This window comes from Solanum verrucosum, unplaced genomic scaffold (assembly GCF_900185275.1).
Source record: "Solanum verrucosum unplaced genomic scaffold, falcon-dt-bn FXZP01000049.1, whole genome shotgun sequence".
Classification (NCBI taxonomy): Eukaryota; Viridiplantae; Streptophyta; class Magnoliopsida; order Solanales; family Solanaceae; genus Solanum; species Solanum verrucosum.
Genome location: NW_026020221.1, coordinates 11121264 through 11138235, shown reverse-complemented (window position 1 = coordinate 11138235; position 16972 = coordinate 11121264). Strand labels below are relative to the sequence as shown.

General features: G+C 33.8%; 2 protein-coding genes across 2 annotated transcripts; both read right to left on the bottom strand.

Moving 5' to 3' along the window:
• Positions 1-293: 293 nt before the first annotated feature.
• Positions 294-13139, bottom strand: LOC125831184 (uncharacterized). The gene is made up of 5 exons (XM_049510372.1): positions 12917-13139; positions 12206-12348; positions 11965-12094; positions 10077-10268; positions 294-650 (listed from the first exon to the last, which is right to left on the bottom strand). The coding sequence occupies exons 1-5, from the start codon at positions 13100-13102 to the stop codon at positions 441-443; spliced, it is 861 nt and encodes a 286-aa protein (XP_049366329.1). The 5' UTR covers positions 13103-13139; the 3' UTR covers positions 294-440.
• A 1846-nt stretch (positions 13140-14985) lies between these two features.
• LOC125831546 (uncharacterized) lies at positions 14986-16972 on the bottom strand. Its single transcript, XM_049510710.1, has 8 exons — positions 16766-16972; positions 16603-16692; positions 16455-16497; positions 16279-16388; positions 16066-16170; positions 15347-15549; positions 15141-15240; positions 14986-15051 (listed from the first exon to the last, which is right to left on the bottom strand). Exons 1-8 carry the CDS (start codon positions 16970-16972, stop codon positions 14986-14988), a joined length of 924 nt encoding a protein of 307 aa, XP_049366667.1.

Genomic DNA, 16972 nt, shown 5'->3' with positions numbered 1-16972 from the left:
AAAAATTCTTGAGCCAAGGGCTGCTGAAAACCTCTCTACCTCATACTGTATATATGTTGTTCTGCCATCAATAACACAGGGAATGCCTCGGTCTTCATATATAGTTAACTTAACAAAGATGAATCACAAGGAGAGGAAAGGAGATGGAGAAAGCGTTGGGCAGCTCGATGGCAAAATTATTCTGCACACACTGATAAGACAGACCAACGGCCAAATGCAAGCTACTGGACATTAACCAAGTGCACTAATTTGGGATACTCTAAAATCCCTATCGAGCACATATATGTCCAATCTACAGAACATTCAGTTTATATGTGAACCATAGGAACCGAGTGCCAAACACAAGCTTCAAGGGAACATCCCGAAGCATCAAGACACATCAAATTATTATGGTAACCATGCTACAACCTATTATAGGATCAGAAAACAAGCAACACAACTTAGGCAGATAAGAAACGACTCATCCATGAACGGAAGCGGGACCAAGCTTGCTCCACAGCAGCATCTTCTACATCAGGCATCCCCATCTTTTGCCTCCTTTCAACACCCTCCGGTGACTTGTTCATGAATGCATGTCCAGTCTTTGGATAGAAGTAAACCTCATGTGGAACTCCTGCTGTTTTCAGTTTTTCCTCTAGAGCTTTCCCAGTCTAGAAAGTAGAAACCATATAACAAAGATAGGTTAAATTTCTCTCAATGCACATGACTATGTGTTGGTATAATTATGTCCAAATTATGCATGTTCGTTACAAGAGGAAAACTCGTGATGCTCAATGCAACATTCATTGCTCTATAGCTGTTTAAAAAAACCCGATTTCTCAATACAGATACATAAACATTATATTCATTGATAACCAAATTATAATAACATCTCTTGAATTACAAAGAGAAGTAGTGAAATAACAAGTAACTAAAGATAGAGATAAGAATGGGGATAAGAGAAGTTAAGACTCTAGAAAGAAGATGAGAGGAAAAGACAGTTTCTTCACAATACGCATAATCCTCCAAAAACCGCAGATGACAACCATTTAAAGTCTACTCAACCTGGATCCCAACAAAACAAGTATTGGGCTGTCTAATTCTTGGGCCTCTTTGTGGTTTAGCCTCAAGCCCAACAACTTGGCCAGCCGTGTTCACAACAGACTCTTTCATTTGCTTATGATGTGTGCTTCTATTTTCCCAATCATTCCTTTTCTTTATTTCATCAACCAATGAGGATATCGAATATTCTTAAACCCAAAAACTTAATTTGATCTACTTTAACCTCATTTGAATTTTCATTTTTCTCTTCTTTTTTTTTTCTTTTTTTTTTGTGTGTGTGTGAGATTAGACAGGACATGACGCAGTCGCGGTTTACCTAGGACATTACCTCAAATAGGAAGGTATGGAGGAAGCGAGTTAGGGTAGAAGGTTAGTAGGTAGGTTTGTTTCCACGCTAGTAGGTAGGAGTGTATTGTCTTGGTGCCCTTGCTAGTAGTCATAGTGCTACGTTGTCTTACCTGTTAGAACTTAATGCCACACCTAGACCTCTTGTATTTAGTTATATCAAAGGGATGTGTAAAAAGAAAAAATGAGAATTGACCAACTTGTATTTTTAATTACAAATCTTACTTGGGTAGAAAATGGAAAAGGTATGCAACTTGGGTTTATCACTTTTTTTTTAATGAGAAGTATGTACTTAGTCAACAATTAGATTTTGCAAGCCTTATTTATTTCTTAACTAAAACTTTGTTTGCTTTATGTAACCATATTTCAATGGTTATATTATGGTTTACAAATACTACCATATTTCAATGGTTATCCATGTTTCCTTCTTGGATGGATACCTCAACTTTATGATTTATAGATACTATTTGCTATTGGAATACAAAACAAATAAGAGCATATATACAACAGAAAAAGGCCCAAAAATACCCTTCAAACTATCCGAAAAGGTAAATATACCATCATTCACCTATTTGGCTAAAAATACCCCTCTCCGCCTTTTGGTCTATTTTTACCCTTATAACTAACAGAATTTTATTAAATTAATTTTATTATTATTATTTATTATGTGGCAAATTTCTATTTGCTGAAATTAAATCCCCACCTCCACCCCCTTCATTTAACCCGCTCCATGACCCAATTGCCCATGGTATCCCACCCCAGACCCAATTGGAATCCCCTTATTCGGCTTTCTTGAAATCTTTCTCTTCGATTCTATTCTCAAATTGGGTGCTCTATTTTTCAGTTCTAAGTGCATTTTCTTAGTTAGAAACTTCATAAACTTGTTGGAGAGTCCAAGATCTTCATATCAAAATCCTAATTTTCTTTTTTACCCTCTACTCTACTGTACTGAAACAGAACTATGCATCAGATCAGGAAAATTATGAAAAAAACTCGATTTTTCTGGCTGTAGAGATTAGGATTTCAAGATCAAAATATTCTTATTTTTTTACCTTTTAGTGTAAATTTAAAATATGAGCTGGAGTAAAAAAAGGAATTTTGTTGATATGATGAAGAAGAGGAGGAAAAGTGTAATTCTTGTAGCAACAATTTTATAGAGAACGAAGAATTAGAGAAATTTTAAGGGTCTGTTTGGAAAGCCACCAGGTAGTTGGAATTGGTGTAATTACTAGGGTAGTAATTACCAGCCTAGTAATTACACAGTCTAGGAATTACACTGCCATGTTTGTTTGCCTCACTGTAATTACACATGTCTTGTTTGAATGCCTCAGTGTAATTACACATGTTCTGTTTGGATGCACAATTGCAATCATAAAATTATATTAAATTTTAAAAATAAAAATTAATTATTTAAAATTTAGACTAAACAAATAAGAAACTTTATAAATGATATTAAATATTTAAGATATATATTATTTTTTGAAAATATATTAATTAATAAACATATGTTTTTAACTAATATTATGAAAAACTAATTGATGTATATTTTTTCAAATTAATATATTTCAATTGAATTGATCATAATAACTAAAAGTATAAAGTTTCTACGAACGTCGTGAAATGCATGTTTGATAAAAAGATTAATATATAAATAAAATGTCATATGTTATTAAAATGTTTGACAAAAAGATAATCTATCAAGTCTAATTAAAAAATGACTTGCAATGTGAATTCAATATTACTAAAACAAATGAAACTGAAAATATAACATAAGTAATAAATTCAAAACAAAAAATTTATCATAATACTCTTATCACAAATTCCAACAAAGCATGCATAAATATGATTTATTTTTATTTTAAAAAAAAAAACGTAAGTCTATAACCTTACTTAACAATAAATTCTATTTTAATTTAAAAATTAGAATACTAATAAAATTATTCTATTGAGAAAATAAGCATGGCATAAAGAAATAGATAATACGAAAAAATTTCATAGAATCACGTGAAGAAGGTTGAGAATGAAAAGGAAATTGAATATAATAATATAAAATAAAAAATAAACTTTTAGAAATTTTTAGAATAATAAAAATAAAAAAAGAACTTAAAATATAGAAATAAAAAAAATTAAAACAAAAAAATAAAAATAGAAATAAAAAAGAAGAAATTAAAAAGTAATCCATGTAATTACCAGCAATTCACAACCTCTCCCTGTGAATTGAAAAGTGTAATTAACCCTGCTAGTTACACCAATTACCTGTTGACCAAGTAATTGCCTATCCAACCAAACAGGACAGACAATGTAATTACACCCAATTATACCAAATCCAATTACCATGGTGGCTTTCCAAACCGGCCCTAAGAGTTCAAATTTGGTGGTGCAGAAGCAAAGCTCAACGAATTGTGCACGAGAGTTGATGATTTCATTGTGAGAGTCAACAATCAAATTAGACTTGAAGTTGTCGATGACCCACCTTCACCCCTTTATTTGACCTGCCCCATGACCCAGATTTCTATCCAAATTATCCACAATATCCAGATGTCTATACATGTGAGGTGGGATTTTAATTTCAGCAAGTAAAAACCTGCTTAGTAAATTAATTTAAGAAAAGTTTGTTAGTTTTAAGGGTAAAAATGAACCAAATAGGTGGAGTGAGGAGTATTTTCAGCCAAATAGGTGGATGAGGGGTATATTTAAACCTTTTCGGATAGTTTAAGCCCTTTTCCATATATACAATTTTAAATTGTATACTTTAGACTATCTTTGATTCAATGAACAACACTTGCATTGTGCTTAGGGTTTGTTTGATTTTCTCAGTATTCTTTAGTAATAATGTATTTATTTAGCATAAAGTGTCGACACTAGTTGATCCTATTGATGACAAAATTGATCTTATTGCAAGATCGATTTATGTCCATCTAGTGTTGACACTTAACTTTAATTTGGTGATAATGTGTTTGTTTACCATAAGTGTCAACACTAGTTGATCCTATTGATGACAAAATTGATTTTCTTACGAGATCGATTTGTCACATAGTGTTGACACTTGTTTGGAACTAGTTCTTGTTGTTTTGTACTAGACTTCAGTTTAATTGTTGAATTAGTTTGTAACAAATTATAGTTGTTATTTTGTAATAGACTTTGGTTTAGTTTGGAACAAGCTTAGTATTTATGTGGTTAAGTTGTTGTAATTAGTTCAAATGTAGTTTAATTAACCTCTAGTTTGATTTATTATTAAATAATAATAATAATAATAAATTATGGACCGAGTTTCAACAATTCACCAAATTGGAGGTGGGGAATGGAGCAAAAATTAGATTTTGGACTGACTTGTGGACGAGAGATGAGTGCTTGAAACAAGGATTTCTTATTTTTTTCAGCTGTTGAAATAACAAAGATGGAGTTGTGGCTGATTTTTATTCCAACACGGGATGGCAGATGAATTTTAGAAGGAATTTGAACGATTGGGAAATCGACGACTTTTGTCACTTGCTCCTTCAACTGGATTATACCCACATTGATCAGAGTTAGGGGGATTCACTAGTATGGATAACTAGTAATGATGGAACCTTTTCAGTTAAAAAGTGTTATAGCCTTCTAATGAAGCAAACAAGATTTTATGATACTAGTTGGCCATGGAAAGGGATTTGGAGAACTAAAGCACCTATAAAGGTAGCTTGTTTTGGTTGGATTGCAGCATGGGGAGCTTGCCTTACTCACAATTATCTTCAGAAAAAGGGTTTTGCACTAAGTAATAGATGTTACTTATGTGAAGAAGATTTGAAGACTGTGAATCACCTTCTTTTGCATTGCAGAATAGCTGGACAATGTTGAGAATTTTTCTTCCGTATTTGCGGGATCTCTTGGATCATGCTTCAGCGTGTGAAGGAATTATTGGAGAATTGGCAGCACCAAAGAACACATAAAGCTTTGAAGCAAATCTGGAGAACTATATCTTTGTGCATATTCTGGACTATCTGGCTAGAAAGAAATAAAGCTTGTTTTGATGGGCAAAAAGACCATATTTCTAGAGTTAAAACAAGTGTTTACATAATTTGTTTTGGTGGTGTAAAAGTAGTTTCCTTGATAATATAGATCAATATATGGAGTTTTTGGAGCTGCTAGGGTGATGTAGTAATTGACTATATGGATATTCCCAGCAGTCTTTTGTAACTTTTGGTTTTGTTACCTTCTTGGTACTTAGTCAATAAACCTTTACCTTATCAAAAATAAAAATAGTTTGATTTATTATTTGAAATAATATGGATTAGTTGGTGGATTTAGTTGTTGGAACTAATGTGGTTTAGTTGTTGAAATTAGTTTAATTAACCTCTGGTTTAATTTATTAATTGAAACAATGTGGTCTAGTTGTTGGAATTTGTTAAAATATAGTTTAATCCACCTCTAGTTATTTATTATTTGAAATAATAATGTGGTTTAGTTGGTGATTTAGTTGTTGGAATTAATGTGGTTTGGAACTAGTAAAATCACAATTAGTATTTAATTACTCTATTTTAAAGTTTAAATTATCATTATTGTTTGTGAGATGAAACTTGATCATAGTTGGATGTGATAGAAAACATTTTTTGTCGAGCAAGTATGACTGCGGAATTTGCATGTGTCACTCGTTTTGTAAACCATGCAAAAACACTTGATTCTTCTTTAACTCCAGGATTGATTAACTGTGAAAACGTGAGATATCAAACATCAAAGGATATCTTTAAGCATCTTTTGTTCAATGGGTATAAATTAGGGTATACAGTTTGGACTAGTAACAATAGGTTTAATAACTATGTTATTGGTGGAAGTAATAGATATACGAAACATAATTATGTCCAAGGTTCTCGAATCAAGATATGATTCATGATGCTTTAGGGATGCATTCCGATTTTGGGGAAAATGTAGAAGAAACTCCCAATGAAGAAGCACACAGTTTTTATAAACAATTGTGTGACGCTAGTTGTCCTTTGTCCGACGAGAGTCCTCACTCTCAATTGTCTATTGCAGTTAGATTGTTAAGTATCAAATCTGATTGGAATGTTACTCAAGGAGCAATGGACTCTATTAGACCTTATGAATGAATTTTGTTTTTGAACTTGGTAACTTGGTATTATATCACAACCAATATAACCCATGTACTGAAACCTTATGAATGAATTAATTGACCTCGATATAGAGGTTCTTTATTCTTACTATAACACAAAGAGATTGGTGTCTAAGTCAGGACTCTCCTCAATCATAATTGATTGTTGTAAAAAATGGTTGCATGTTTTACTTTAAGAAGAATGTCGATCTAGAGACATGTGAGTTTTGTGGACACCCTCTAGTGGAAAGAAAATTGTTACTAAGGCGATGTATTATTTACCTCTTGTACCAAGATTGAAGAAGTTGAATGCATCAAATAGTTCCACTATACATATGAGATGGCACCATGAAAATAGAAGATCACCTAGTATCATGTATCATCCATCAGATGGAGAGGCTCAGAAGCAATTTGATAAAACTTATCCAAATTTGCAGCTAAACCAAGAAATGTTAGGTTGAGTTTGTGTGCAGATGGTTTCACCCCTTTTCCAGTTGGGGCTACACCATATTCATGTTGTTCTATATTTATTACACCGTATAATCTTCCATCTGAGATGTGTATAACAAGTCCATATATATTTCTAAAATTGAATTATTCATGGCCTTTTTAAATGATATGGAAATCCACTTGTGAGCGATTGTATTACACACACCACTTAGTAGTCAAAAAAGGGTTTAAAATGTTGCGTTCTAGTGAGTTTAAGGGTTCAGTTGACAAAATGATAAGTAGGAGGATCCAACTGACAAACGGAACCAAGTACAAGGGTCTCTCAGGTCATTCCACCTTGAGAAATTTGGATAAGTTTTATCAAAATGCTTACATGTTTCTCCATCTGATGGATGATACATGACACCATGTGGTCTTCTATCTTCACGATGCCATCTCATATGGGGAGCAGAGCTATTTGATGCATACAACCTCTTCAATCTTGGTATAAGAGGTAAATAATGCATCGCCTTAATAGTAATTTTTTTCCATTAGAATCACGCTTATAGTGAAGTTGTCCATAAAACTCACAAGACTTCAACTCGACATCCTCCTTAAAGTAGAATATGCAATCATTTTCACAACAATCAAATTTTTTTTTTGATAAGGGAAACTCGCAACCACTACCCTTTGGGTGCGCACAGGGTAAAACCCATATCCTATGCAATAGCTCGCAAACAACATAGGAGAGGTAACCCGCACTAGGCAAGCTGCGACGAGCTCGACCCAGAAGGCAAACCCCTTGCTTTGGCTGGCAAGGGGTTTCGAACTTGATACCTCCAACATGGAAGTCCCAAGCCCAAACCACTAGGTCACAACAATCAATTTTGATCGAAGAGAATCCTAACTTAGACACCAATTTCTTTATCTTGTAGTAAGAATCAGGAACCTCTATATCAAGATCAATTAATTCATTCATACGGTCTTTATAGAGTCCATTGCTTGTTGAGCAACATTCCAATTAAATTTGACACTTAACAATCTAATTGCAACAGATAATTGAGAGTGCAAACTCTCATCGAATAAAGGATGACTAGCATCATACAATTGTTCATAAAAACTATGTTTCTTCCTTGGGAGAAGCTTCTACATTTTCCATGTCCAAAATTGGAATACATCTCAAAAACATCATGAACCATATCTGACATTCTAGAGAACCTTGAACATAATTATGTTCCATAATTTACTACTTTCAAGTTATTAAACCTATTGTTACTATCAACTTCACCATGACTAGTCTAAACTGTATAACCAATTTAAATCCTTTGAAAATAAGATGCATAGAAACATTCTTTGTTGTTTGATATTTGACGTTTTCACAGTTAACACAAGGACGCCCAATCAATCCCGAAGTTAAAAAAGGATCAACTGACTTTGCATGGTTTACAAAACGAGTTACACCTTATGCAAATTCCGCAATCATACTTGCTCGACCAAGATTATTTCTATTATACATCCAACTACAATCAGGTTCCATCTACACAAACAATAATGATTATTTCAAACTTCAAAATATAGTAATTAAATATTAATTGTGATTTTACTATTTTCAAACATCATTAATTCTAAATATTCCAACAAATAGATCACCAACTAAACCACATTATTTCAAATAATAAATTAAACTAGAGGTTAATTAAACTATATTTGATCTAAGTAGTTTGGATTGACTTATTTTTAGCGACATTTGGCTTTTAAGCACTTTTTTAGTTTTAGAAGTGTTTGGATAAACACAAAATTGTTTTTAAGCACTTTTTAAAGCTGAAAAAGTACCCAAAAAAGTCCAAAGTTGGGGGTTCCCAACTTATGACTTTTGGCTTTTAACTTATAAGCCTCTTAAAAAGATCAATCCAAACACCCCCTAATTCCAACAACCAAACCACATTAATTCTGAACTTGTTCTAAACTAATTCCAACAACTAAATCCATCAACTAAATCACATATTTCAAATAATAAATCAAACTAGAGGTTAATTCAATTCTTTTTGAACTAATTCCAAGAACTAAACCACATTAATTCTAAACTAGTTCTAAACCGATTCCAACAACTAAATCTACCAACTAAACCACATTATTTCAAATAATAGATCAAACTAAAAACTAATTATACTACATTTGAGCTAATTCCAACAACTAAACGATACTAATGCTAAACTAATTCAAAACTACTTCAAACAACTAAACAAAAGTCTAGTACAAAACAACAACTATACTTTGTTACAAGATAATTCCAACGACTAAGCAAAAGTCTAGTACAAAACAAACAAGATCTAGTTCCAAACAAGTGTAAACACTAGATGGATACAAATTGATCTTGCAACAAAATCAATTTTGTTATTAACAGAATCAACTAGTGTTGGCACTTATGCTAAAGCCTAAACAAACAGATCATCGCCAAATTAAAGTTAAGTGTCAACAGTATGTGAACATAAATCGATCTTGCAAGAAAATCAATTTTGTCGTCAATAGGATCAACTACTGTCAACACTTACGCTAAACAAACACATTATCAGTAAAACACACTCTAAAAGAAAAGAAAAAAAAACTAAGCAAAATGCAAGTGTTGTTCATTGAATCAAAAGATAGTTTGATATATACAATAATTAAAATTGTATATACTTACAACGTATATAAGTAAATAATTTGACTAGTGATTGTAGCTTTATATATATACATATGTGTGTGCCATAAACCTAAGAATAAACCAAGTACCCAGTCAATCTATACTTATTGGTTGTAGTGTAGTCAAAGCACCCAAGTTACGTTGACCAAGTTCAGTGCAGATCCCACACCCACCCTGGATCGTATCGGATGGACACAGGTGCAACGAGGAACTTTGAAGAATCTAAGTAACATAGAATAATCTATATCTATACATTGTTTGATGAAGTACACCATTAGTTGCCAACCCCCTTCAATATCCCACAAATAATTGCAGATACTAAAATGTTCATTCAAAATGGGACATAATAAAAGCACCAGCCAAATAGGGCCAAGGAAAGCGGAATGTGCCAATAGTTGAAAAAGCACAATGACCCAACATAACCATGTTCCATGATCATGACATGAAAATAGGATTATCCATATACAGAAGCCAACTAGCACAAAGGAAATGTACCTTTACATCTGAAAACCCAACAAAAGCATCATCTTCACCAAAATGAGCTTGCACAGGGGCCTTAGCATTAACAGGATCAGCAAGCTCTGGTGAAGGAACCCCATAAAAGGCTACAACTGCATTAACCTCTGGGACCAAAACAGAACTTGCAATGGCAAGAGCACCACCCATGCAGTATCCAGTAACTCCAACCTAATACCACATATTTGTAACCCATAAGCTCTATTATGAAAAATATCAGTTGAACAATGTTGACAACTCTATCATGTACACAAAGATCATCAAGCGTATAATGAGGTTAAACAAATTGAAGCATTAAATCCACACATTGCTTACTATAGAGTATGCAATTTGTTGGAAATCAACAAGACAATGCTATATGTATGGTGAGAAAATGAACTTGGACAAAAAAGTATGGTTTACAACATATCATGACTAAAATCAGTGCATACGGACATTTGACATTAATACTACTATACTATTTATTTTCTCATATTGCATATCTTTACTATGGAATTACAAAAGTTCCATAAGGAATCTCCTTTACTTCAAACAGCTACATATTGTGTCTCACGACACCCTAACCTCCAACTTTTCATACAGTCAATGCTCTAATGACATTTCATGTTCTATAGTTACAAGAATGGAATGTCCTATAATAGACAATATCCCATGACTAAAGTATCTTGAGCTTGTCATATTTTACATCCCAAATAGTGATTTTGATAATTACTAGCAAGTCTAATGAGCTTAATTAGCAAATATCTTGTTATCGACAAGATAACAAGATATTCCCATGAAACTATTTGATATCATGTTGACATTGGTCATACAACGAATGACACAATTTTTTTATATGAGGCAAAAGGAATGATACAATTTACTTTAAACGAAAGGAGAATGTATATACAAATTTGTAGTCAATGTTGCAGAAACACCAAAACCGCTTACCTAGAAATAATTGTTATTAACAATAACAACAACAATATTAATCAACTTCATCAAAAAAATGAAACAATTGTTATTAAGTTCCATTGGCAAACACCAAAATATATGATCAAATAAGCCACTTCTTCTTTGCTTTTGAAGTCAACACTAGGATGTTTCCTTGTAAATGTTTAAGGATCGTGAGACATTAGAATTAGAAGATGATGTGGCGAAATGATTAATGAATTGGGAAAGGGTGGGGAAGCACGGAAGGCCTAGAAGTCCAAGATTCAAATCCCAATAGAGACAAAATATACTAGGTGATTTCTTTCCATATGCCTAAGCCTTTGTAGAAAAAAATATCCGGTACATGTACTGGTGGAAAGTAGCAGGTACTCAATAAATTAATAGAGAACTCGAGATGTGCTCAAGTTGGCTTGGACACAACCGTTATCAAAAAGATATAGAAGAATAATCTGAACAGAAGATTTAGTACACGAATTCTACTGATAGAGCCTCAGCATACTCACATTAGCTCATATCAATTGACAATACTTATATCCATTCTCTTTCTGATTAAATTAAAATTGAAAGAGCAATTAGATAACTTCCCAGCACACAGTTAACTAGCGCTCATAATAATAAAGAGACCAGTCATTTTTTATAATGTAATTAAGAGACCAATGTACCTAGCAACTCTCTGCAACAAAGGAGAACTATAATCCTATCCAATTGTTTCATTTTCAGAAACATGCAGACAAGCAATGTTAAGTCCTAACCAATAATTCAGCTACTTCAGACAAGATTTCTGTCTCTAAGTGGAGTCTATATAATTAGTAAAACTTAATACTCTAAACTATAAACAGCATTTGATGTCTGAGAAATTAAATGAGTGTCACCAATAGCTTCAAGTCGGACCATCTTTGTTGATGAAACTGACTGTAGTATAAACCACAAGTACCTTTTTGGATCCATTTGACTTTAGCCAATTAACTGAAGCCTGAATATCTTTGACAGCCCCTTGCCAGTCAAGACCATCCATCAGATGTTGTGCTTCTGCAACATCTAGGCCAACTTTTCCACGATACAAACTGAAATCACAAAGTAAAAGAGAAAAAAGAAATAAAACATTAACAATCAGCTACATCATGGCAGCTCAGACATTCATCAACTGGAAATTCATGTAAGAAAAGGTGTCTTACTCGGGGATAAGTGCCTTATAACCAGAATCAAATTGAGAAATTTTCTCCGCATGGTTTTTTATCTCAAAATCAACACCCCACCACTCCTGAAGCACAACGATTCCTGGGGCATCATCTTTTCCAATTACATAGGCATCAAATGTCTGCATTGATAAGATCACTAAAAGATTCAGTAAGAAGAGGATCAAGTAAGGATTCCCATTCTGCTGGTCAGGCTAAGAAACAACTCTCATCTCCAGTTGAGGCCTTCTAACACGACAATGATATACAGCAGGTTGAACAAAAAGACATCTTGAACACCATTACACGGTATTAAATTGATTAATCAATCAAACAATGCCTCAATCCCTAATTAGTTGCAATCGGAAGTACAGATCCTATGTACTAATTGCTTGTTTAAACCAGAACCAATAATTATCCAAACAGGAAAAAATGATTATTCTTTCATTTTTCAGAATCTAAATCAGCAAACCCTAAACTAATTTTCACTCATTACAACAAATTTCTAATCAAAATAAACACTTCTCAATGATTATTGCACAATACACTATTCACATTAATCCAATTCAAGTAAAAATAATTCCTCTAATTTCCAGTCCCCTCATCACTAAATCAATCAACAGCACCTCAATCATAAGCTAATTAAGATTTATTGAAAAAGAAATAAGTGAATCTCGAAATCCACTCAACTATTAGGTCCATAATACTTACAGTATCATCCCTTTGAATCTGAACTTTCTTGAATGGAGTAGCGGAGTCAGCCATGGCACGAAGCCGAAAGCGATAACCGGAGAGACGATGGCTGAGTGTTCGAGCTCTAGTGGTATGTGTAGGTTTGTTGACTGTGAAAAGGCCACTTGAGAATATTCTAGAGCAAGTCGATATCATGCCTTCCATTCTGTTTTCTCAAGATCTAATTGTATAAATTTCGTCTTTGTTTAAAAAATTACTAAATATAAAGTTCTAATAAAATATTAAATTAATTTAACATTATATAAATAAAATAATTTACAAAATTATACGGCAATTGGTGGTGGTGGTGGTGGTGGTGGTGATGATTAATGATGGTGATTGTGAATTTGTATGTCGATTTGGGATAATATTGATTAATGATGATGGTTATGAGTAGTATCTTATGATAAATGAGTGACAGTAGTGATTAATTATAGCGATGGTAGATAATTAGTAGTAAAATAAAAAGTGATAGCTAATGGGGTTGATGATGATGACGATTAGTGATGTATATTATTGATTAATGGTGATAATTATTGATAGTGATTAGTGGATCTAATAATTGTTGGTGGAGATGATTGCAAATGATGATGACTGACGGTGATGACGATTGATTTTGGTGATTAGCAATAGCGATAGTTGTAGTTGTGCTGAGGATGGTGGTTGTGGATGAACGGTCAGTGGTGGACCTACCCTTGGTCAAGGAGTGTCGAGCGACACCCCTTCGTTGGGAAATTACGGTGTATATAGTGGTTAAATTTTAGTTTAGTAAATATAATTACATAAATTAGCATCTCTTGAAACAAGTTGAAGGTTTAGCCTATTGGTTAGGGGATTGCAAACATTCCATGAGGTCATGTGTTCAAGCCATGGTATATTTTTTTTTACTATAACCATTGACACTCCTTAATAAAAATCCTAACTGTGAATGGTGGTGATGGTTGTGACTGAAATTATGGTTATGAGTGGTGGCGGACGGGCCACTGTAAACGGTGGCGATGGTTGTTCCTTAATAAAAATCCTAACTGTGAATGGTGGTGATGGTTGTGACTGAAATTATGGTTATGAGTGGTGGCGGACGGGCCACTGTAAATGGTGGCGATGGTTGTGACTGAAATTATGGTTATGAGTGGTGGGTGAAAGTAAATTGAGTAGCGGTGAACTGTCATCGGTGGTGATGGTTGTGACTGAAATTATGGTTATGAGTGGCGGGTGAGTCATCGGTAGTGATGGTTGTGACTGAAATTATAGTTATGAGTGGTGGGTGAAAGTAAATTGAGTAGCGGTGAACTGTCATAGGTGGTGATGATTGTGACTGAAATTATGGTTATGAGTAGTGGGTGAGTCATTGGTGGTGATGGTTGTGATTGAAATTATGGTTATGAGTGGTGGGTGAAAGTAGATTGAGTAGCTGTGAACTGTCATCTTTGTAGAAATTCTTAAATTGACATCTTAATGATATTGACTTTGAAATTGAACAAACTTAATGACTCAGAATCTAATAATTAAGATTAAAACTTTCCTCAAGTATAAATAAAAAGGGGGATTTTATGTATAGTTTAATAGAGTGTCGGTCCTCCTGAACAAGAATAAAGATCAGAGAATTAGCTTTGTGCGCCAAAATTTACATGAAGATGTGCCAAGGAACCCAGTGGTGCACTCCGAATAGAAGAATATGTTGTAGCTGATATAGATAACGACATTGACAATGCAGTAGAAGGTGTATCTTCTGAACCATTTAACTATGAATTTTTACACACTCCATGTGATCATGAAAAACTCGACAAGCGTTTGGTTGTCACTGGTTAAAATTATACAGGTATTAGTAATTTAAAGATTAATTATGTAACATGTGATTATACAAGAACTTCTTACAGCAAAATAGTAGAAGGAGAATGTTCATTCAGCAAGCAGTAAGACTAGTTAGAGGTTCATATTCAAAATCATTACATAGTAAAGCTGCAAAATTATTCTCTATATATGGTATCTCTTTCTACTAGTTACTTGAATTCCTTCCCAACACTTTTGCTATCTGTATCTACTAGCAATTATTGTGGTGGTTGACGAGTTAGATTCAACTCTAACTGATGCAGCATAATTGGAATCTCCGGATCGTCCTGCAAATTAAACACAAAATTACTACTACTTAATATCATAAAGTATATTTTGGTTTTGTACATAATTAGCTAGAGGGATGTTGTATTTGTGGGAAGAAATAAGACGATGGACTCACACGAATAATGATGCCAAACTTGTAGTCAATTAGCTGTAGTGGAAAATAGGTTCTCACTGCATCATATACCCTGTATCATGAAGGGAAAGATCAAATCAAACAATTATGTTGTGGATAATTAGAGACAAATTCACCACTACGAAACCATAATAGCAGCTGGGACCAAAAAGAATTACCCGCCTGCCCATGCTACTCGCGAAAGACTTAGGTAGCACTGAACAACATTTTTTAGCTGCTGTGAACTAGGGATTTCAGAAGCAAATGTGTCTACCAGTTGATGCAGGACTTGTATCACTAACAGAAAACGAGCGGGGAGAGCACAACAATATTTTAGCCCTTTCTCTTGCATCAAGATTTTCATTAGTATGAGTGTTGCAACCTGCACAGACATATCAGCAGAAAGCAACATAGTAATTCAGAAAAAAGGTTGAAAAAGAGAGTCAAAAAGTTTGCTTATCATGGTCTCACTTTCATATGAATTACACTGTGTAAGACAACATTGACTCAAGCTTCTGGAACATTACATGAGAAAACTAGATGGATGTAAAAACTCTCGGAGTATTTGACCATTTTCGACTCAAATATACTCCTTATACAACAAATAAGAAGAGAAGAGAGAGGACCGGAATCATGAAAATAAACGTTACTATGACGTGGATGATATCAAGACTAAACATATCACCAGGCCATTTCTTCCATTCTAAACAAAGTCCTATTTTTCCTCAGGAAGGCCCTGCCTCCTCTGGTTTAATTTTTTCTTGATGTTGTAGCCTTTCATTCTCGTAAACTCATTTAATTTACTCTAGAATTCAAAACATAAACTACATGTATAAAAGTTAATCACAGTAGAAGCATTTCGGATGATAAATCTCATGTCACTGTAGGCAGGCCTAACCTTCCGTATCAGTTGATCACCATGATGGATGCAGAGCAGGCATAAAGAAAATACTTGTGTGTCTAGCAATAAAAGAAGAATTTCTTGCCCATATGACTCATCGAACTGCACAACAAAGTGAATTCAGAACATCGTATTAGGGTCAGATACCGAGAGGAATGAGATTTGTATTATTAGAATGTAGATAGATGGAATTTACTCATGCATTATCACCTTTGCTAGGGCAGCAATAAGATTCAAGATGGTAAGCTTCACAAATTGCAGAGGCCTCATCACATTTTCAGAGATTCGGAGAAATGGGTAAAGAAAATATGGTATGTTTGCTGCATAAAAAAGAATAGTATTAGAAGAATAAACTACTGAAAATATAAGCAATTTGTTGTTGCTACCTTTGAGGAGCCCGATTCTTGCATTTGGGTGAGAAGCCATACACTGCACTCATAAAAGATTAATTTTGTTACATATCATGAAGAGTATCGCCTTTACAGGCTATATGAAAATTATGTGGCGATACACAGAACCGAAAAGTATATTCACCTGAATTGCATTAAGAGCATTACAAAGTCGAGTAGATTCCGCCATTGCTAATGTTGAGTCTAAAAGCTTGGGGTACACTGCTACTACTTCCTAAAATCAATTAGATCCATAAATCAATTAAGAGTAGTGAAGTTACAATGAATCAATTGGATGATATAGCTACCTGTAAAAGTATGGTGAGTGTAAGTTCAGAGTTCCACAAGTGAAATCCAAGATCCATGCGCATTGCTTCAGTTGACTGCTCTATGATGAAATTGTTGAGTTCAATAAGAACAGCTTCGCGAATACTACTCTCACGAAGATTCATTATCAATTGCTCTGTCCTGTAACGACGCTCTGAAAATGTTGACGCCGGCAAATTATTACTCAT

Bases quoted from the DNA above. Each gene is read 5' to 3' on its own strand.
- LOC125831184 (XM_049510372.1), bottom strand. From the start codon at position 13,102: ATGGAAGGCATGATATCGACTTGCTCTAGAATATTCTCAAGTGGCCTT. The intron at 12,095-12,205 runs GTAAGACACCTT...TTGTGATTTCAG, and splicing joins TATAAGGCACTTATCCCCGA to TTTGTATCGTGGAAAAGTTG. The intron at 651-10,076 runs GTACATTTCCTT...TCTACTTTCTAG, and splicing joins TTGGGTTTTCAGATGTAAAG to ACTGGGAAAGCTCTAGAGGA.
- LOC125831546 (XM_049510710.1), bottom strand. From the start codon at position 16,972: ATGAGTAATAATTTGCCGGCGTCAACATTTTCAGAGCGTCGTTACAGG. The intron at 16,389-16,454 runs GTAGCAACAACA...TTTTTTATGCAG, and splicing joins AAGAATCGGGCTCCTCAAAG to CAAACATACCATATTTTCTT. The intron at 15,241-15,346 runs GTAATTCTTTTT...TTCATGATACAG, and splicing joins CGAGTAGCATGGGCAGGCGG to GGTATATGATGCAGTGAGAA.